Source organism: Pteropus alecto, unplaced genomic scaffold, assembly GCF_000325575.1.
Source record: "Pteropus alecto unplaced genomic scaffold, ASM32557v1 scaffold69, whole genome shotgun sequence".
In the NCBI taxonomy this organism is placed as follows: Eukaryota; Metazoa; Chordata; class Mammalia; order Chiroptera; family Pteropodidae; genus Pteropus; species Pteropus alecto.
The window spans coordinates 3156462-3179749 of NW_006494610.1; the positions used below are offsets into that span (position 1 = coordinate 3156462).

Sequence of the window (23288 nt, forward strand, 5' to 3'; positions counted from 1 at the left end):
TATTGTCATATATATATATTTTTTTTCTTTGACAATATATATATTGTCACATATATATGACAATAAATATATATGTATATTTTCTTTAAAGGAGGGGAAATAAAGAAGGATAATTAGAGAAAAATTTTTTAAAGTTTTAAAAGTTTAACGGTGCAGTACACTGTAGTAGCCATTAGCCTCATGTGAATATTGGGTACAATGGAGGTTAATCTGAATCGAAGTGTTAAGCAGAAAATTCATACTAGATTCTGAAGATTTAGTATAAGAAAAGAATACAAAATATCTCAATAAATTTTGCATTGATTACATGTTAAAATGCTAATGTCCTGGATACATTATGTTAAATAAAATATTAGAATTGATTTTACTTCTCTAACATTTTTTAATGTGGCTACTGAGAAAATTTAAAATGATAACTGTGGCTCACGGTATGGCTTGCACTGTGTTTCTGTTGATAGCACTGGTCAAACATGATTGAACCAAAACACCCACAAAAAGGAGATGACTAGATAAGCTATGTGGAATGGATACCATGTTATTTCAGGATGTTTAGTGGGAATCATTCTTATTTAGTAGTATTAGTTTTCAAACATATTACAAGTAAAATATGAAATAGCAGTTTAACTTTATCCTTTCCTATATTTACTCAGATTACCATTTTCCTTGATATCTGATATTCAGTGATTAATTTTCCTTGGTTAACTGAGCCTAACCAGCTTATGTATATATCTTGTTTATTTTAGACAAGAGGAAATGAGATTGAATTAGAAAATGAAATTAGTGAATCCAAAAGTGAAATGGATGCCTTGGAAATGTCTCCAAAAGATTCGGGATCCAGTCTAATAAGAAGAAGATCAACCCGCAGGAGTATCCATGCACCACAAGGCCAAGACAGAAAGCTTAGTACAAAAGAAGCCTTGGTATGGAGGAGTGTGTGGAGTTATGTTTTCAACCCTTTCACTGTGGCTGCCCTAATTTGGTGGGCTAAGGCTAGGGTAGGAGTAGGAACAAGAAAAGGTTATCCAGAATCCTTCTGTCCTATCCCCCAGAGTGTTCCACAAACCATAATCTCAATGGTTTAGATTTGGGTTAGAATTTATGAATGATAATTTGTAGGGCAAGAATTTCAGAATTAAAATTTATAATGTAAAGAGACAGATTATAATGGGTCTTTATACTTACTTATAAATATTCTTGTCACGTTCTAAATGTTAAATGTTTGTGGAAATCTTTATTCCTTAAAAAATAGAGGAGTAATATAACAAAATCTGTCATTTTTAAAGCTAAATAGCCATCAACTAATAAGGAAATAAGATTAGATATATTCATTAAAAATGTTTGTGCGTATGGAAGAACTGTTCATCATGAAATCAATTATGTACCAATTCTTTTTCTGACTAGCCTGTTGTAATATTTTGTGTTATCCAGGATGAAAATGTACCTCTAGTTTCATTTTGGAGGATTCTGAAGCTGAATATAACTGAATGGCCTTATTTTGTGGTTGGTGTATTTTGTGCCCTTATAAATGGAGGCCTGCAACCAGCATTTGCAGTAATATTTTCAAAGATCATAGGGGTAAGTGTTTATGTTCACTTTCTGGATTTACTTGTGAATCCTAACTAAAGAATGAACTATTTGTATTTGTAACTGTATACAAAAGCCACACACACACACACACACACACACACACACACACACACATACACACAAAACATGGACCTTCATATGAAACGAAGCAGCTTGAATATGTAAGAACAGAAGTCTGGTATGTGATAGAGAAGCTAATTTTTTGAATCTTCCTTTGTCCTGGCAGTGGTTTCTACTAGGATCCTGGGGATCAAATCCCTGAAGTAATCAATGAAACTGACTAGGTGGCTATCTCTTATCTGCTATCACTGGGCTCTGAGTAAACCTCATGAACTGTCATATCACCAGTAGGCAGAGAGAGTTACTTGTTTATTTGTCAGACCGGCTTGAGAGGGAGCTGTTCTCTGATATACACATTTATCAGCATGTAATAGGCCTAGCATGCTCCCTCCATAAGATGTCCGTCCCCCTGTTTAGATGAAAACAAATGGAATGGCTTCCAAAAAATTGAGATTGTCATATGTTCGTTGCACCTACTTTTAATGATGGAATTTTCAGTAATAAAGCTGCAATCCAGGCAGGAATTCTTTGTTTAGTGACTGAAGTTCAAACATCAAGCTGAGGACATCCTTACCCTAACTTCTGGAAAAAGAGATTGATTGCTACACAAAACACAGGCCAAATACGAATTTTCATTATATATTTATTAAAAACAAAACCATAAATATTCAGGTCTACCCATGCCTGGCTAACTAATTTCAGGTTGGCATTTGTATGTTTAATATATACATTCAAGAAATAATTTTTCAGTGTCTGCCTTGTGCCAGGTACTGTTCTAGGTACTGGAAAAGTACCAAGAAGGAGATAAAGTGTCTGATTGCATGGAACATATCTACTAGGTCAGGGGTTAGCTAACTTTTTCTGTAAAAGGTAAGATAGTAAATATTTTAGGCTTTGCAGGCCATATGGTCTCTGTTGCCAATACTCAACCTTGCCATTGTAGTGCAAAAGTAGCTGTAAAACTTGACATAAACATTTGACTGGCGGCCCACATTTGCCAATTTCTGTTCTAATATTTGCCTCACAGGCAGAGAGGCAGACAGTGACATCATCAGAAAAAAATAGAATTCGAGTAGTTAGGAATGGATGTAGCTGTATGTAACAAAACTCAATTTAAGGATTTTTTGTTTTCCACATACCTTATGTAACAATAGGTCTGAAAGCAGGTGGTCCAGGGCTGACACTTTAGCTCCTAGATATTGGGTAGGCAATCAGCCATCTGCCTCACTGAAGGTTTGTAAGACAGAGTTTAAGGTTGTGGGCTCTGAGTTGGATTACTTGGGTTTAAACCCTTGAGTCATCACTTGCTGGCTGGTACTATGATGAGTTAACTAATCTCTCCGTGCTTCAGTTTTCTTCTGTGTAAAATGGTCATAATAATAAAACAAACCTCAGTAAGTGATCGTGAGGATAAAAGGATATAGCGTACATGAATTTGTATAGAATAATGTCTGGCACAGAGTTAAGAGCTCACTGATTAGTAGCTATTATTTTTGTTAGAATGACAAATCAAGACAATTTCTTTCTAAAAAGCTTTTTTCCTTTACAAAGGATAGAGTTGTCTGGGCTGGGTTAGGAATGTGGCTCTGTTGCAGGACTGACTTTGACCCGCTGTGAAGGGTGATGTTTGTTTTCTTTGAAGCGGTTCTTCTCTGTGTTCCTGGAGCCCAAGACATCCTATTAGCTCTTCTAACCATTTCTGGGAAGGACTCCATGTGTGGTGTTGGGTCAGCTGGCTGTGGTTCCCCACTGGCTACCTAACTGGCCATCCTGTAAAGAAGACTGGCTTAGGGAACTGCCTTTCTTTCTGAAAGACCTGGGCTGAGTGAATGACCACTTATCTCTGGTTCACCAAAACCACATTAGCAGATTTGTCTCCAGACATCTTGGGACAGTTTGAAATGTCCAAATTATAAAATAATGAATTACCATACAATGTATTTTCCTCAAAGGAAGAAAAGAGTATTCATTTTTCATATCTACTTTACATAGTAGGTACGGCACTTGTGGTACTCATTACTCCAAGGGAGAGTATGAGCAGAAAAAGTGTTGGATTGATTTATGATTGACAGACCCAGTGAATATATATACACCTTTAAATTTGGGGAAGCCATCCCCGACCTCCATTATAGGCTCTCTTGACCCCCAAATACTGTACTAAACGGGAAATGAGTCAGACGCAGAATGACTTCTTTAGTGATTGAACTGAAAACCCTTTCAATATTTTCTTAACAGATTTTTACCAGAAATGATGATCCTGAAACAAAACGACAGAATAGTAACCTGTTTTCATTGTTGTTTCTCGTCCTTGGAATTATTTCTTTTATTACATTTTTCCTTCAGGTAAATGTTTACATTTTCACTTTATTCATTTTGAGAAATGCATTGTTATTCAACAATGTGAATTTATAAACATCTGTGTAATTTGCTTTTTAGTAGAATTGCTCCTCTATTAACTGGGCTATTAGCAGCCAATTGTTTTTGGATATTTGAAACAAAGATGGCTCCCTTGCTTACCTCCTCTTCTTTACCCTCACCTCCCCCAGCTGAAATATTAATGAAGTCAGAGGGAACCAAACAAAGAAATTAAGTACCCTAAAAGATTAGTTATGGTAAGGCAGTATGGGTTATGGTGTTAGACCTAGAGTTGAGTACAAGTTGAACCGGTTCCTAATTGTATATCCTTGGGCAAATAATTTAAACTGCCTAAGCCTGTCTCCTCATCTATGAGATAGGGATAATGGTACCTGCATCTAGATGATTAAGAGATAATGGGACCAGGTTCTCAGGCCTGTGTGAGGCAGTTGCAAAACTCAGTCACTTATTGAATGAATGAATGAATGAATGATTAGCCACATATAATTTTTAAGACAAAATTCTGAATAGATCTCTTTATTTAACATTTTTTAAGCATGTATTAATATTTTTAATAGAAAGAGCATTGGTCGGACATTGGATAGGAGATACAAAAGAAGAAGACTGAACTCTTTCATTACTATGTACTTAAAGTCTCACTGGGGCATTTGACCTTACTGTAATAGATGTGATGCTCTAGTGGTATACAAGATTGCCATGCCAATTCTTAATGCAGTAGCAGTTGGTAGAAAGTAAAGATGGCTGAGGTGAAGTTGGTTAAAGAATTTAGAGGGAGGTAGGCTTTGAACTGGTCTCTTAAAGTTTGGAGTTTAGGACTGGTGAAGCCAAAGCAGTTAAAACAATATGTTTGTGATACGATGATGCATGGAGAGACTGGAGCCTACCTGGCAAACCAAGATGAAAACAAAGGCTCTGAATCATAGGGCCTCAGAAGTGTAGATACAGCATTGAGCCCAGTGTTAGAATGGCCAGCCCCTCATTTAGAAACATTAGGAGTGAGCTTGGTGGGTGATGAAATCTCAGGCTCTGGGTTTCCATTCTGGTAAGGATTCTCACAAACCTGGATTTAGATTTCAACTCTGCCATGTTAGAACTGTGGCCTCTGGCAGCTTATCAGCCTCCCTAAACCTTAGTTTCTTCTGTAAAGTGATTATGGGGTTGTCATGAGGACTTAATGAGATAATACATGTAAAGTATAGTGTCACAGGAAGCACATAACAACAGCTAGCTCTCCATTTATATCGTCTTCAATATAACAACAGTAATATTCCTATAATGGGCAAGATATTTCACATTGCATTCAGTCTAATAGCGGAAACTTTTATCTGGTCATCTCCAAGCAAATGTAATCATTTAGTAATTTTAGGCTTAAACTCGATCTAATAATTCCTCTCCTCCTTCTCCCTGGGTTGGCATCTATGTTAGCAGAGGGGTTATGCAGCATTATAGCACTGGGTGGGGGATGATGATCTACTTTGTGCTGGCTACCGGAGGGATATGTGGCCCCATCTGGCCTACATTTACATGGCCCGACCTGGCTGTCTCCTTTATCAAGAACACTTAGAAGAATTGGTTCTTTCTCCACCTGTGCTCTTTGCATGTGTTTCTTTCCTCTCTCCATAGTGTCCAGCATGCTACTTGGGAACATAGAGGACATACGGGAATCCTCCTCCACTTCTCTGATTCTGCAGGAGACTCAAGGCTGTTAGTAGGGCCTACCCTCTCCTAATGTACCATCCAGCCGTTTCCATTGTGCTTTCTCCATGCCACTGTGTGACAGGCCTCATCTGTAAACTGACACTTAGCAGAGCTCCAGAAAGAAAAGAGGAGCACTGCTTCCTTTTAGTCCTGTATCCACAACTCATTGAGATGAGAGTTCTGTTGTCCTTCCCCTAGATGTGGCCAAACATGGCCGCATAATCACAGCTTACTCAATTTTTCCCCAATAACTTTCTTCCTTCCTCTCAAATACAGGTTATACCCTTGGGGGGTGGGAGGGGTAGTACAGAAAATTTTCTCTAAGTAAGCCTTCTTCCCCAATCTATTTTTCTCCTAGGCTTTGGCCTTTTTAAACTTAGAAATTAAGAATTTGAAGTCTTTGTTCTCTGCATCCTTTATGTCCAGGAGACTGTATATTCCTGTTTCCCAGTACACCTCAGGTCCTGGTATAATTATCAATAGTACCCATTTTCACTTTCAAAAGTGTCCTGGTTTGGATGATACATAATATAGCTACCCTGTTTAGAGCGTCCCCTGACTAGGGAACAACTTCAGCTTCCTGAGTGACAGACCCTGGTTCACTGGGAGAAATAAGGAGGGGTGGAAGTGGAGGACAAAGAACCACATTTCTGAAAAAAATTCCTGATGGGCTGCCACCTAGCTGGGGAGTGGCAACATCAATTTCAAAACTGGGCTCTCCTGGCTATGCCACCAGTGCAGTTAGGCACCATGTTATACAGACACCAAAATGTAGACAACCCTTAAAATCAGGCTTTCTGATGCTGTCTAGCGTTCTCTTCAGCCGTGACATCAAATCCCTCTCCTTTTGTGTGATCAGCAGCCTCGTTTCTGACAAGTCCCCTTCCTTGTGGGTCTGTTCTCATTCTTCGCAGGGCTTTTTGTTTGGCAAAGCAGGAGAGATCCTGACCAAGCGGCTACGATACATGGTTTTCAGATCCATGCTGAGACAGGTATGTTTATTGATGTGCAGAACTCCCCACCTGGGCCCCATGGACTCTGGCAGTGGGAGTATTGTCAGGTTATTCGGAGCAGCTCCTGCATTGCTCTTCCCTAGATCTCGTCTCACAGATGCAGATGAACCACTGCCCAGATGCAGGCTCAGCGGTCCTGCTGTCTCCCTGACTGCTGTGGGTGCCTTTGTCTCAGCAGCTGTAGGCAGAGTAGGCAGAGAGATATTCAATACCCATCATCTCTTTCTTTCTTTCCTTCTTTACTCTGGGAAACCCAGGATACTTGTGTTTCTTCCCACCAAGTGGTACTCTCTTTACCCTTTCTTTCTGCAAATCAAAATTCATCCCCATGGCCCATTTCCTCATTGCCCAGTTTCTTTGCCGGTTTACTAATTCAAGCTGCAGTGTTACTATCTGATAAAGACTGAATTTAATGCCTCTTGCATTTTATACTTTCAAAACCCCTGGGGGAAAAGGAGAGAAGAAATTCTGGGAATGTAACCCTAAGCAGTCCAGTTCAAACAGGAAACTTTAACAATCATGAATATTTTGTACGTGACTTTCCATTTTAAAATCACTGATCACTTGCCAGTGAGTCAAATGATGCTTCAGAGGATGCCCCAGAAATACCAGGGGTACTTGAACCCTTCCTGAGAAGCATCAGTTTGCTGCATTAGGATATCCAGATGACATTTTCATTTTCCTAGCTGTCTTTCGTTTCTCAGTCCTCTCCTGCTCCTACCACTGCCACTTAAAAAGAAGACATAGTTATGAGAATTGCTAGCTAGTGACTGACAGAGTCAGAACTGAATCTATGAGTGAGAGAGCACTCTTTGATAGAGGGCCCTGTCCTAGGACTCTCAGTCAAACCATATTTGTAGCTGAGATTCTACTTAGGCTTGAGGCTGACCTTGGTTTAAGGCCAAATGCCCCATTATCCCACCAGCCCCCAGGCCAACTCCTAGGTGCATTACACTTTGGAAGCTGAGCTAATGGTTTGTGTAATGCTCTCTCCATAAATTAAGTCCAGCTAGCATATATTAAGTGCCTTCTGCTTACAAGGTACAATACTATATACTATAAGTCATTCAAATCTGAATGGACCCTGTCTTCAAGGAAGTTACATTCCAGTGGGGGAGGCACTTAGAGGCTTAACAATTTTAAAAAGCAAATTGATATATGCTATAACAAGTTATAATGCTGTTTTTTTCTTAAAGATTTTTTTGGGGAAAATGAGAGATACTGCTTTAATGCAAATCACCAGTTCAGATAACTTCTTAGGACCATAGTTATTTTTCTAATAGAAATAAATTTATACTTCAAACTGACTATCTTTTCAGTATTTGTGTATTTAAAAATATAAGTGGTTCTGTAAAGAAAATTTTGTTTTATGTTGAATGTGAAATTTTAATTTAGATTTTTGTTGTTGTTGTTTTTTAACCCAATTTATATATTCTTCCCCGAACTATAGTTACTTGTTTATCCAACTTCTGTATTTTGATGTCTAATAAACATTTCATACTAACATTTCCAACATTGGACTTGAAACTCTCGCCTGCCACAGGGTACATTCCTTACCTAGACTTCCCCCATATTAGTAACGGCAGCTCCATTCCACCAGTTGTTCAAGCTAAAAACCTGAGTCATCCTTGACTCCTTTCTTTCTGTTTAATGTTACAAAAGCCTCCTAACCGGTCTCATTGCTTCCATCTTTATCCCAATCCAGTAGGTTCACCTCCCAAAAGTGAGAATCATTTTTCTAAAATATAACTAAATCATAGCCCTCTGCCCAGAACCTGCTGGAAATTTCCCATATCCTTCAGGGTAAAATCTGAAATTTTTACAGTGCCTGTAAGGTCACACATGGTGTGACCCCCACGACCCCTTTTGATGAACAGATCAAATGTGCCTTTGCCTTGCACATGCTATTTCTTCCTTCTCTCAGATATTCTCATCCTTCTCTTTGTTCAGGTCTCTGCTCAAATATCACTTTAGAGAGGCCTTCTCTGTCCCTTCCATAGTCTACAAAATGCCACCTTTCTTCACTTTTCCTTCTTACCCTACTCTATTTTTCTTCATAGCATTTATTACCACCTGGCATGGTATATATTTATTTATTTGTGGCTTCCATCTCAAGGCTCTAGGCTTCATGAAAGCAGCAACTTTGTCCTTTTCTGTTCATTATTATATAGATTGAACACTTAGAAATCACATTTGGAACAAAATAGTCACTTAAAAATTTTTTTTGACAAATGAAGTGATTTATGTGTTTGCCTAGTAAGTACCTTCCTTGTCGATTCCGTGTGAAATCCTGAGTGCTAAATGCAGGGGATATAAATGACAAATAAAACTGACCCCGTCGTTGTCTTCAGAGTTAAGAGTCTCATAAATAAGGCTTTAAAATAATCGAATCATTTTCCATGCCACAGGATGTGAGCTGGTTTGACGACCCTAAAAACACCACTGGAGCATTGACGACCAGGCTTGCCAATGACGCTGCTCAAGTGAAAGGGGTATGTGCCTCCTTTCTGTTGGTGTTTGTCTTAATTGGCCATTTTGAATCAGCATGAAACTGATTTTCTCATAAGATGTATTAGTTCTCATCATCTTTAAGAAAATGTTAAATAAACATTTAACCTACACAATATATCATATGCCTTAGAGCCAAATTGTTAACTATTTGAACATCGTGTACTGTTTAATATGTAGATAACTCACAGGCTTTCTTTTATTTGCCATCTTGTCCATGCTATTAAAAAAATACATATGGAAAGATATTTAGAAAAAAGAAGTATTTATCAGCATATCATGCAGAATCAGTCTATTTTAATGTTCAGTTAATCAACAGAAAAATTTAATTGCCTCCAACAAAAAGAACGTGTGTCATTGCTGTAAGAAAGTTTAAGGTCATTAGAGTTCAGAAAAGAGGAAAGAAAACCTCAAAAAAAGGTTGAAAGAAATGAATGAAAAGCACATTAAAAATTTGAAGCAAGGGTAAAAGAAATAACATTATCAGACCATAAAGCTTAAATTTTGCTGCAAAATTTATATAAATCTCTTTAATTGATAAAACTAGACACTGTTAAACCAGGACATTTCGATTTATGGATGAAGTGAAAATTTCTTCTACAACTACAACTGTTTATAGCAAAAATCCAAAAGATGATGTCAAATTTGAAAAAAAAAAAAAAAGCATGTAATCTCTGCCATCTTTCTCTCCCTCGAACCTTATCAATCTTTGGTTTTTAATCTTTCTGTAAGATAGTATCTGTAACATTTCTTCTATCTAACATATGGAGCTTCTGCAAGAATAATTTAGGTTATGAATATAGAAGCATACAGAGAGTTGTAAAATTGCAATATAAATCTTAGGAATTGTTTTAATACAGATTTCTTTGCCGAAAGCAAACATATCAACGAAAATTGAGGTTTAGACCAAGTTGTATAGAACCTAACAGAACTGAATGTGCATTTCTTGAAATAACTTTGAACTTCCTAAAACAGACAACAACCCTGACCTTATGGAGTCTGCATGGCATGTCAGATCATCCTAAGAGCTATGGAAAAAAATGGCAGCAGGATATGGGGATAGGAGCTGGCTAGTTATCAGGGAAAAAAAAAAGATCTGTTGATATGCAAGAGGCCTGAAGGAAGGAGAGGTGCAAGCCTCGCAGATGTCTAGAAAAATGTTCTAAACAGAAGGATCAGCAACTGCAAAGGCCCTGAGGATGGAGCCCAAAACAGAAGGAGTAAAATGAGTGGAAGGAAGAGTCATAAGAGTTGAAGTTCGCATTATATCTGGAATTAGATGGGCAACCATTGTAGGGTTTTGAATGCAGGGGTGAGGTGACATGATCTGAAATTTTTAAAGGCTGTTATGTGAATAGGCTGAAGGGGCAAGGGTGGAGGCAGGGAGTCTGGTGCAGTAATCCAGGGTAGGGATGGTAGTGTTTTTAGACTAGGTTGTTCATAGTGAAGGTGATAAAAATAATCAGACTCAGAATATGTTGGTTGGTTGGATGTAGGATACAAGAAAAAGAGGATGTAAGAATGACTTTAAAATTTTTGACTTGCACAACTGAAAAAAATAGAGTTGCTTTTTTAGTAAAACCGTGAAGCCTATTGAGAGAGCAGTTTTAAGGGCGGGAGAATCAAGAGTTCTATTTGGAACATGGTGAATTTGAGATGCCCACATTATATCTCCAAGTGGAGTCAAGAAGTGGATTTGCAAGTCTTGAGTTTGACAGAGAAGTCTGGTATGGAAATAGACATTCCAGGACTTTTCAGTGCATGGGTGGCTTTTAAAGCTGTGAGACTGGAAGTAGCCAAGGAAGCATGTATAACTAGAGAAGATGGCAAAGTGTGGGTCCTGAGCTCAGGGCTATATAGATGAACCAACAAAGAAGAGCAAGAAGAAGTAGACAGTGAGGGAGAAGAGCAGTATCCCAGAAACGAAACGAAGAAAGCATTTTAAGGAAGGAGCGGTCTAGGATATCAAATACTACTGATGAGCTTGCAAGACCCAAACATTCCACAATGCTGTAGCCATGTGGAGGTGTTTATGGTTCTAATATAAACTGTTTCAGAGGTGTGGTGGGAACAAAGCCTGATGGGAGTTGATTCAGGAGAAAAGTGAAAAGATTTTCTGGTAAAGGGGGCAGGAAAATGGATGTTCAAGGATTTTCTGGTAAAGGGGGCAGGAAAATGGATGGTAGGAGGATGTAAAGTAATTTCTATATTATTTTTTACTTAAATTGACATGAGAAACAATCAACAAGCTTGGGGTAAATCTATTTTGCTTGCTTACTGGAAGAGCTGTTTTTGGGGCTAGTGATCACTGTAAACAAATTATAATCTTTACATTTTCTAAGTCCTATACTCCCTTGCTGAACTTAGCTACCATAACTTTAGTATACCTTTCACAGAGACCTCAGTGTGTGTACTATGTGCTTTCACAGACCTACAACCCATAGCCCATTTGGTATTGAGAGCACAATCCTGAAGGAAACACTAACTTATGCTGTTGGAGCTAAACACTCAGCAGATGCAGTCTGGGCATTCTGTGCTGGCAGTCCTTCCCATTTAAATTCCTCTGCGGTGATGGCCTGCTTTAGGCCACAGCGCTTTCCTATATTTGTAAAATTAGTAGTCAGTCCTTTCCCTCCACAGTGTGGCTTGTGAGGCCCTTGGCTATCCCCAGGAACTCTGCTAGTCTCTAATCGCCTGCTGATGTCAACTGTCTGCTTTTCATTTGTTTCCTCGAAGGCATCTCAGACTTGCACTTTAATGGCCCCACCAGCATGAGCCACCTGCACACACAGTGTAGCCATTCTGAGTCAGAACTGTTTTCCAGAATTCAAAACGGTGACTAAAAAAGAAAGGCCAGGAAAGAGGAAGCAAGCAGATTGGTGAGTGCTGTCTGAGCTAGGAAGGCCCAGTATAGTTGTTACCACAAATCAGCTAAGAGAGAATAGTTGTATCCACTTTATGCCACTAGCTGACCTGTTAGTGATGGACGATTTGTATGTGTGTATATATATAAATATATACACATACATGTACATGTATATACATATATGTGTACACACACACACACACACACATACACATAAGTATGTGTGTATCTTTATTCCACAAAGGGGAAATGGTGTCATTAATTTTTTTACATATAAGAATATCTGAGGCAAGCAGTGTTATCTCAAATCATTGCCAAGGCAGGGCTAACTCAAGTTTGTCTGTATATAATTAATGATAATGTTTATCTAGGTTAAATTTTTTTTCATATTTAACTTTATCATCGATGAAACATTTTCTCAGATGTATTTTTGAGTAAGTAGCCTAATTCTGCTAAACATAAATCAGAAGAAAATTTCTCAATATTTTGCCTATGAAATAGTGGGCTTTTAAATTTTATTTATTTTGGTATCAGGACTAGCATTCTGTAGAGAAAAAAAGCAAAGGAGAGCCAAATAGAAATCAAAAGCAAATATTTATTTTTTAAAATTTTTTTTTCTGGGAAGAAATAGTTGAGGGAAAGATGAAGTGAAATGATCCTAATTTCGTGAGGAGGTTCAGGAAATATGCTTGTTTTTTCAGTAAGCACAAGTATTTTAAAATTAGATTTCAAGTGGTATGGTGGAATTTTGAGGAGGAAATAAATAGCAGGAGAGGGAGAAACAGAGAAGGGCGGGGAGAAAAATGAGTAGGAGAGGAAATGAGATACAAATACTTGTAAGTACAGTGGGATGGAGAGGTTGTAAGGGAAGTCAGTGGATTTCAAGTGTTAGCCTTACCTTGGCTTCACATTTGGCTGTAGTGTTTGGAGTGTTACCTCCACTGGGCCCTAGTTTTTGAAATAAAAATTACTTGGCTTCATTACTAATCCATGTTCTCCCATTCATTGTTAACCAGTGCAATGCCACCTGAAGTGCTAAATTTAATTAAGCCAAGGGGTTTAATCTACCCCAGCTGAAGGTTCTCGATCTTTTAACTCATCTTCATGTACATTAAAGAAGAATTTGTCACTTTTGATCTATTTTACTTATTTCTTTGGCCTTGACTGCCATCTAAAGCTGAATATTTATATGTCTGATAGGATAACTCATCTGCGCTGAACTTGGAGAGAGTTCTTAGTGCTTCTCTAAGTCGGTTGCTGTGGGAAGTGAGTTCTGAGAAAGACATGTAGATAGTAAGAACAGGAGCAATCTACATTGTCCTTGTGTTGCAGACTCTCTCCAGGTTGTACACTTTGACTTTCAAATTGAAAATGTGCAAATACAGAGAGCTGACTTTGAAGGCCACTCCACTCTGACTGATGCCAAACTTAGCTAAGCACCCCTTTAATATAAGCTCAATGACTGCATCAAATAAAAATAAATGCTCTGTTATTTATGCTATCTCTTGCAGCTCTGGTGCAGTTAGTTCCCTGGTTAGTTCCCTTTCCCCCTAATGACTGATCTACTGTTTATATTATGTAAGTGTTGAATGATTTTAGACAGTTGTTATTGGGATAGGGGGTATTGTAAAGGATTGTGTCCTAGAATTCGGAGCTGAGTAAACCTTTAGTTATTAATCAATATACCTGCTCATATCAAGGATTAGGAGAAATTTGTCCAAAGTCGCAGAGGTGGCAGTGACCATCCTAGACTATACTCCACCATAATCTTTATCTGAGACTAGTCCCACTCAGGCAGAGGAAATTCTGGGAGTGGAAAAGAACATGGGCTATTTCCAGACAAAGCAGATGTGGGGACCACAAATGGCTTGAGTCCACAGAGTGTTTCAGGGTAGAGAGAGAGAGGTATAGAGCGGTGGACTGAAATGACTGTAGTTTGGCTTCTGGTTTTAGAGTCGGAAGTCACTGCATGCTACTGAAAGTCATATTTTGGGCTATCTCTGGCATTCAAACTGAAGGATCTGATGCCTGCTTAATATCCTAAATTAATTTCCATAGCTTTCAGCTTTTTATACTTTTTCCAAATCAAATTCAGATTAAATTAACACAGTCAGCATCTCAAATAGGCTAATGTACATTTGAATATCCTTCATGAGAAATATTAAGCTCAAATTATAAGTAGTTCTGCATCTAACATTGGAAATTTCCAACATTCCAAGTTTAATGTAATTGTCAGACTGTTTTATCTTGCTAATCTACAGAGCTCACTTTAGTGATCATGGTTTGATTAATGAAAATTTTCTTGATCTTAAAAAATGTGAAGACAGAAATATGCAGTTGAACTCTGCATTATTGACCTACTTTCAGTATTTATTCTGAAGTCATGAAAATCTTAATTTTACAAACCAAATAAACTTACAAGTAAACCTTTATTTTTTACTTCCTAACTGAGAAGAGAATAGGTTTTCATAAGGCTGATTGTCATGTTCCTCAATAAAATGTAAGGATAGATTTTAAAGATAATGTAAAAGTGTCCTCCTAATTCGTTTTGTTTGTTTTGCAGGCTACAGGCTCCAGGCTCGCTATAATTACCCAAAATATAGCAAATCTTGGGACAGGCATTATTATATCCTTAATCTATGGCTGGCAGTTGACACTTTTACTCTTAGGAATTGTACCCATCATTGCAATAGCAGGAGTTGTTGAAATGAAAATGTTGTCTGGACAAGCACTAAAAGATAAGAAAGAACTAGAAGGTGCAGGGAAGGTGAGTCGAACTAAGTGCAATTGCTTACCTAAGTAAAATGTTCCAATCAGTGTTGTTCTGATACTGTTACTCACTACTACTCAAAGCAGTCTTACAACTCAATACCAAAAAAATAAACAATTTGATCAAAAAAACGAGCAAAGGACATGAAAAGACATTTCTCCAAAGAAGATATACAGATGGCCAGTAGACATGAAAAGATGCTCATCATCACTAATATCAGAGAAATGCAAATTAAAACCACAATGAGATTACACCTCACATCTGTCAGAATTGCAGTCATTAATAAATCTACAAACTACAAGTGTTGGTGAGGATGTGGAGAAAAGGGAACCCTTGTGAACTGTTGGTGGACTGTAAATTGGAGCAGCCACTATGGAAAACAGTATGAAGATTCCTCAAAAAATTAAAAATAGAACTAACATATGACTCAGTGATTCTACTTCTGGGCATTTATTCAAAGAAATCCAAAACACTAATTCAAAATGGTGTATGCACCCATATGTTCATTTCAGCATTATTCACAATAGCCAAGATATGGAAGCAACGTATAGTTCATTGACAGACGAATGGATAAAGAAGTGGTACATCAATTCAGTAAAATAGTACTCATCTATAAAAAAAAAAAAAAAAGAAAGAAATCTTGCCATTTAAGATAGTATGGATGGACCGAGAGGATACTATGCTAAGTGAAATAAGACAGAGAAAGATAAATACACATGATTTCACTTACATGTGGAATCTAAATAAACAAAATAAATGAACAAACAAAACAGAAATAAACTCATAAATACAGAGAACAAATTGATGGTTGCCAAATGGGAGGGAGTTGGGGTTATAGGTGAAAAAGGTGAAGAGATTAAGAAATACAAATTGCCAGTTATAAAAATAGTCATAGGGATGTAAAGTACAGCACAGGGATTATAGTAAAAAATATTATAATAACTACATATGATGTCAGATGGGTACTAGATTTATCAGGGGGATCACTTTGTAAATTATATAAATGCCTAATCGCTATGTTTACACCTGAAACTAATATAATATTATATGTCAACTGTAATTGAAAAATTTTTTAAATTAAAAAATATTTGAATGATAGAAACTTTCTAGAAAACAAATTGATAATATGTGCCATGTTCCTTAAAACCCTTTGACCTAGGAATTTCACTTTTAAGAACTTCTCCTAGAAAATAGTTCAATATGGACAAATGTTTATATACAAGACGATTATCACAACATTATTTTTAATAAGAAAAGAATGGAAAACTTGTTCAATAATAAAGGAATGCTTAATTGTCTGAGATATTAAGTGACCCATTAAATATCCCATTATTAATGTATATTTAATGACCTTGGAAAGTGCTTTTGATATTTGTTAAGGTAAAATATAATGATATAAGGCCAAATATAGAATCTTGTCCCAATTTTGTTAAAAATGTATATGCTTAGGGAAAAAAATGGAAGCTAATATGTAAAATATACCAATATGTAACTTTTTATTACCTTCTTTACCTTTCGATATTTTCCAATTATTCCTCTATCATGAGTACTAATTATAAAGAGAAAAATACAAATGTTACATTTAAAAATATATAAAATGACTATGAACTTAAAATATGACCATCATAGAAGAAGGAGCACGATAGTAGATGTAAAATACTGAGTTCTCAGGTTAATTTTGCCACTGTAAACCTATATGGCTTTAGGTAAATGCTTTTATCTGTTTAAGCCTTACCTTCTCTTTCTGTAAAGAGGAGACCGATTTATCCAATCTTCCTTCCAGATCTAAAAATTGATTTGATAAATTTCTTAGTATACTTTTCCATAGGGAAGAAGCTTATAGGTCATAATAAGTTAATAAAATTAATTTTGTTATTACATATTATTTATCTCTTTTATGGATTTCAAACTAATGGCCACCATTTATTTGTCTTTGTGCCTCTTAGTGACTGGGTGTTTTTTGTTACAGATTGCTACCGAAACAATTGAAAACTTCCGAACTGTTGTTTCTTTGACTCGGGAGCAGAAGTTTGAATATATGTATGCACAGAGTTTGCAGGTACCATACAGGTAATAACCACTGAGGCATGGGAGGGGAGTGTGTGAGTTTGTCAATCACCAGATTTGTTTTCAGGAGGATTACTTTGGCTGGAAGGTAGGGAACCAGTGGAGAAACTATTGAAGGGAACTATTCGGAAAGTACTTGTAATTATCCAGGAAAGAAATCACAAGGCCCTGACCTAAGGCAGAGGCATCTCTGTGGTAGAACCTGTAAGAGCAGGTGACTGGTGGGGAGGGGAGAGTGAGAAGATATTGAGAATGTCTCTCTGGTGCCAAGTTTGGATAATGACCTTATTAGGTATCTGTGGGAGCTGAGGAAGCGGTGCTTCTTGAAGTATGCCTTTCCTTCCTCTCTTTACTTTTCTCCAGGAGGAGGCCTTCTCTTCTTCCACTAATGAATTCATCCAGTGAGAGCTCTAATAAGTGATCTGAATATAAGCAAGCCCCTCCTCCCAAAAGGAGAGACTTTTTTTCTGAAAACAATTTCATTTGAAATCCTAAAATATGAAATAGATTAAAGCAGAGGCGATCTGGTTGCAATGGGAAGAGGAGGCCCAAGGGCTGCCCACCCGTTAGCCTGCTCTTACCTTCACGTCACCTACACCCGCGTGGTTCAGAAAATCCACAAATGTTAACCACTTTGTGAAACCTTCTCTGACTCCCCTAGAGAGTTAAGTTCTCCCTCCTTTCTCCTCATAGCATGTTATTGATAAGGTTTCTGCATCGCATAAATTTTAATTTACCATGACTCTTGGATACCCAAGGCCAAGAACATGCCTGATTCCTCTGTGTTGCCCATCGTGGTCCCTGCAGCTCGTCAATGTTGCATAAATGTGTATTGAATGAATGTTTACTGTAGTGTACATACATGTTACATGTACAAGAGTGAGGGCAAAAGGGGAGGGACTTCCATTTGTTAATCCCTAATAGGCTTTTCATGTTTTTCTTGGCTTATGTTAACTTTACTTTAACACTTTGAAGTGTGGGTAATTTAAAGATGAAGACACCAAGGCTCAGAGATTAGGCAGTTTCCTAAATTCTCACAAGTGGTAAAGTGAAGACCAAGGTTAGTTTTTTGGAAACTAAACCCACTTTTTTCTGCCATGCTTCCATGCCCCACCACCAACCTATCAAAGGTTACATTTTAAGTCTTGAGAAGTGAAAGTCAAGTAAGTTTCAAAATGTCTTCTTTTCAGAAACTCTTTGAGGAAAGCACACATCTTTGGCATCACATTTTCCATCACACAGGCAATGATGTATTTTTCCTATGCTGGCTGTTTTCGGTTTGGTGCCTACTTGGTGGCACATCGGCTCATGGAATTTGAGGATGTTCTGTTGTAAGTATTGGATTAATATTTACAATTAAACTTTAGAGATATAACTGAGGTGAACATGCTTCATACCTGGATAGAAAACCTTTACTGTGATGCTTCAGGAAGAGATTTCATATTTAAAAGGTGGCATTTTGCCTCTGCATCTCCCTGTGTTTCATTTGGGGAATCAGTGACTCCTTCTCTCTCCACTTCTTACTCACACATTTGACCTTTCTGGATCTTTGGCTAGATGGGGTGGTGATTCATTAAGGGGTTTACAGATGGCCATGGCATTTTGGAAGAAGCCTAACCCTGAGCAAAGCATCTGGCTCCTTCAGAAGGACTCTGAACAGGGCAGCTAACGAATGGTGTGGAGAACTTAGTTTTGGAAGCCCTGGCAGATTCTAGGATAAATTTGCTTTCTTCGATAAAAGAGGAGCAATTAGATGGTAAGAGCTGGAGAATTTCAGAAATGACAAAGGAAAGCTAGATTGCAGTATCCACTACATCACTATGAATGCAGAAAATTGTACCTTGGTCAGGGAGAGACAAGCCTGAACTTTATTATACTTCTAAAGTATTCAAATATGCAGTTTGGTACTAAAAAGTGTGTATAATTTTTCTGAGCATCTGGATTTGGTACTAGGTGAGATTCTGCCCTTTGGTAGCATACTGTAATTAGTAATAATAGTTTTACATTTAAACCAGAATCATCTCAACCCGGCAACATAATGTATTAGTATATTTCCATTCTATTTAGACATGGACATGTACATGCATTATAGCTTGCTCAGGATGGCCCCAACAGAAGGTTTAAAATTTCCACTTAATAGCTCCATCTGACAAATGATATACAAGTGCTATTTATGACCATGACCAGAAGATCAAAACCAGGCACCATTAGCATTGGGGCTTTGATTAGATAATTATTTGATATATTGCTTTACTCCAAGGTAAGACATTGAATTGATGAAAGTTGCTGACACTTGAGCATTTAGAGTCATTGATTTTATGACTCTAAATGAAAGGAAAAGGAAAATCTGTCTGATCAGAGAGCAGAACATTTTGAAGAGTCCATAGATCTAAAGGATAACAAGTCCAGGATTAACCATCTGTGTGATTTATTTAGAGCTATTTAAAAAAAAAACAAAAAAGACACCATGTGCTACATTAACACAGGCAGAGAGTCCAGAGAAGAGGAAGTGATGGACTCACAGTATTATTCTTTGAGGGTTCCTAAGTTTGATGTCAGTTTCAGGCTCACTGTTAAAAAAAAAAAAAAAAAAAAAGGCATGTTGATGAATGTGTCCAGAGGAAGGCGGCTGCAAGGTTGAGAGTGAAAGGAGTTATTAGGGAAGCAAATTGTCTACATCGTGCCTGCAATGTAGCAGGGATCTCAATCTAGCTTTCCTTTGTCATTTCTGAAATTCTCCAAATCTTACCATTTAACTGCTCTTCTTTTTTTCCCACAATATTCCAATACTTGAAGGGCTGTCTTATTAAAAAGTTATAGATTTTTCTTCAATCTGAAGAACTTTTTAACAGTAGGTGTAATCAGCCTTGCTACTCCCTAAAACAGAGGATGGAAGCCACTTTTGAGAAATGCCCAGGCGTAAACATTTTTGTCCACAAGACTATGGGTCAGCTGGGTAGTTCTGCTGATCTTGTTTGGGCATCATGGATCTCAGCTGGGCTCACTCATGTGTCTGCAGTGAGCTATGAGCTAGTTGACTGGGACCCACACAGTTCCTCTCTATCTGTGCCTTGTTGTCCAGGAGGCTAGTTGGGCTTATGGTAGTAGCAGAGTTTTGAGGGAGGGAGAGAAAGAGAGACATACAGACAGACAGAGACAGAGAGATTGCCAAAGCATACAGGGTCCCCTGAGTCATAGGCTTGGAACTGACAACAGTCACCACCACCACATCCTGTTGACTAGAGCAAGTTACAAGGCCAACCCAGATTCAAAGGGTAGAAAAAAAAAATGTCCACTTTTTAAATGGAGTAGCTGCAAAATCACATTGCAAAATGGTGAAGATACAGACATGAAAAATGGGGCCATTTTACAGTCAATTTGTTACACTTACATAAACATAAAGAAAAATGTTTATTTTATTTTTTAACTTCTCTTTTATAATGATTTGAGGCAATGCTCTTTGGTTATAGAAGTGTCAGCTTTCAAGCACTGCAGTTATAATTCTTTGCACACATTTTGTCTTTGTTTTTTACAAGGGTATTCTCAGCTATTGTCTTCGGTGCCATGGCAGTGGGCCAGGTCAGTTCATTTGCTCCTGACTATGCCAAAGCCAAAATATCAGCGGCTCACATCATCATGATCATTGAAAAAGTCCCTCTGATCGACAGCGATAGCACAGAAGGCCTAAAGCTAGTGAGTTTTGATTAAATGGTCTTCTCCTAACTGACGTTTCGATTAAATGATCTTCTCCTAACTGACAAATGAAAGTATTCTAAGAAGAGATTTAATAAAATCTATGCTTTTTTAAATTTGCTGATGAGAAAAAGAAACTTTATAGATCACAAGTTCATTTTAATAAATGCTAATAGCATGTATTAACATCCAGTACTTTTACATGACAAAGTTACAGGGAGATAGGAATTCTGCCCACTTTATAAGCAAATTCTGTTAATCAGGTTTTATTATATGTAGATTATTCCCAGGGAACAGATTGAGTTATCACATTTGTATTGTACTAACAATACATGCTATAAAAACATTGACTCTTTGAGATCTTGTTTATTAAATTCTAGCAGTTGCAAATGAGACCCAAGTATATTATAAGTTCACTACCTTCTGACACCTGGTAGTAGAGGGGGTTGGCTATACAATATGTTTCCAGGATTATAGCAATCAAATTTATTGGTTTTGTTCTGATTTTAGAATATGTTGGAAGGAAACGTGACATTTAATGAAGTCATGTTCAACTATCCCACCCGGCCAGACATCCCAGTGCTTCAGGGGCTGAGCCTGCAGGTGAAGAAGGGCCAGACGCTGGCCCTGGTGGGCAGCAGCGGCTGTGGGAAGAGCACGGTGGTCCAGCTTCTCGAGCGGTTCTACGACCCCTTGGCTGGAACAGTGGTGAGCACACTTTCATATTCAGCTCATTTTAAGTTTCTCATCGTCTGAATGCCTGGATTTATTTAAGTATCCATTGTAAGCTGTGGTTTTTCAAACCTTTAAACAACAGTCCCACTTAGTGTCTGACATCCTAGAAACGGTCTCCAAGCTGTTTCATCTGCCCCAGCCAACATCCACAGCCCCTCCCTCAGCACTGCCCCTCTAACCTGCTTTGTGAGCAGCCTTTTATCCACCTGGCTCCCTTCCCTTAATTAGATTTCACCTTCCATGAGAAGATCCAGCAAAAATTTAAGTAGCCAGAAATATAGAGGAAAGACAAGATGGGAACCGAGGATAGGGAGTGTTTCAAGAAGAAGGTCATCAGCAATGACAAAGGCTATGGAGAGGTAGGGTAAGATGAAGACTGAAAAGACACGATAGTATTTGGCAATTAATGAGCTACTTCTGACATTTTCAGTCAAGCCTTCCCAGTGAAGAGGTGGTGGTAGAAACCAGTTTAGCATAGCTGAGGTATAGCTACGAGGGAAAATGGAGACTGAATGTAGACTATCAAGAAGATCAAAGGTGAAGGAAGGGCAAATAAGAACAGCAGCTTGAGTGGGGAGGCAGAGGCCAGGGAAAATGGCGAGAGTATCTTGAGCATTTTAATAGCCAAAGGTGAGGTAGAGCCATTGATGGGAAGAAGGCATTGAATCATTTTCTAAGGAAAAAAGTGAGATCAACAAGTTTGGAAAGTGGAAAAAGAATATAAAGAGATTCCCTTTTGTTTCCCTAACTAAAAGAATAAGTAAAGGGTCATATTTATTCATTCAGCATTCAACAAACCTTTACTGAGTGCCTGTCAGCAGCTGTCTTAGGTAATGGGGATAAGAATCTTGAAGAGAGCAGTGAAATTTTAAGTGACTATAATGGAGACTAGAAAAAGAATGAAATTAGTAAGGAATAGAATTTATAGTAAGAAATTTTTATCACATAGGTATTTAATTATCTGTTACAGCTAACGGTGATATTAAAAATATTTAACAACTGGGATGGCATGGGCATTGACCAACCAGACACTTGTTCCATATGGTTAGATTGATGCCCACCAGTTGCATATAGGCCCTACTTGTGTTAATGACTGACATAAAATAGAATTTTATTTTTTTACTTCCCCTCAGCGTTCACAGTTACTCATGAATATGTTTTATTGTATTCAAAGACAGTTATGCCTTTACTCAGTCTATTTTTTCACAGCTACATAAGCTTTGTTCCTTATTTTTACCACTTTATTTTTTCTGTGAATTCTGATATTATGCTTCAATTTTGTGGTTAAAATTTGAACAAAGGACTCTAAGTGAAGACCTCACCTGCAAATAAGGCAATTAGAGGACTAACTGTTAGCTCTCAGACACTGATTATGGCTTTTAACAGAGATTTATGAAGCAGTGTGTTAAATGTCGAACTCTAATGAGCTATAGGCTACCCTCAAAGACTTTTAACTGAAGAAATGCGGTATATACTTCCATGAGTTAGATTAAAGAATAAGATAGGCTTGAGCTGGTTCTTGAGGGATAAGTAGAGCTGGTTGCATAGGGGTATAAGGGTGTGCATCGAGATGTCATAAGATGCAAAAGATAATGCGAGTTGTGGTTGATAAGTGATTTGTTCCCAATATCTATATAGGCCATTTTGGCTGAAACAGTGGATTTAATTAGAGTTGTGTTTCTCAAATTTGTTTTATTATAACCCATTTAGGAAGGACAAAAAATTCTTATGGCCTCACTATTGCACTCATAGTCACTTTAGTGGAAGAAGTACTCAATAACAGTGTTGAGTTGAAAACAACGATAATGGTAAACAGTAAATAATTAAATAAGAAGAAAGTGAAGAAATTAATAATTATTGTATACATATAAAAACAAAAGGAGAGCATAATTAAAAACATGGACCATATCAATTA

General features: G+C 37.6%; 1 protein-coding gene across 2 annotated transcripts in view; it reads left to right on the forward strand.

The window, feature by feature from the left end:
- The window catches only part of ABCB1 (ATP binding cassette subfamily B member 1), an 88891-nt gene that overhangs the window by 52690 nt on the left and 12913 nt on the right, over positions 1 to 23288 (forward strand). For both annotated transcript variants that reach the window (XM_006925721.3, XM_025042184.1), the window contains 10 exons: positions 744 to 920; positions 1429 to 1575; positions 3883 to 3990; positions 6636 to 6713; positions 9143 to 9226; positions 14672 to 14875; positions 16848 to 16948; positions 18136 to 18276; positions 20482 to 20638; positions 21149 to 21346. In XM_006925721.3, the coding sequence (XP_006925783.1) occupies positions 744 to 920; positions 1429 to 1575; positions 3883 to 3990; positions 6636 to 6713; positions 9143 to 9226; positions 14672 to 14875; positions 16848 to 16948; positions 18136 to 18276; positions 20482 to 20638; positions 21149 to 21346 (1395 nt within the window). The remainder of the gene's footprint in view (positions 1 to 743; positions 921 to 1428; positions 1576 to 3882; positions 3991 to 6635; positions 6714 to 9142; positions 9227 to 14671; positions 14876 to 16847; positions 16949 to 18135; positions 18277 to 20481; positions 20639 to 21148; positions 21347 to 23288) is intronic.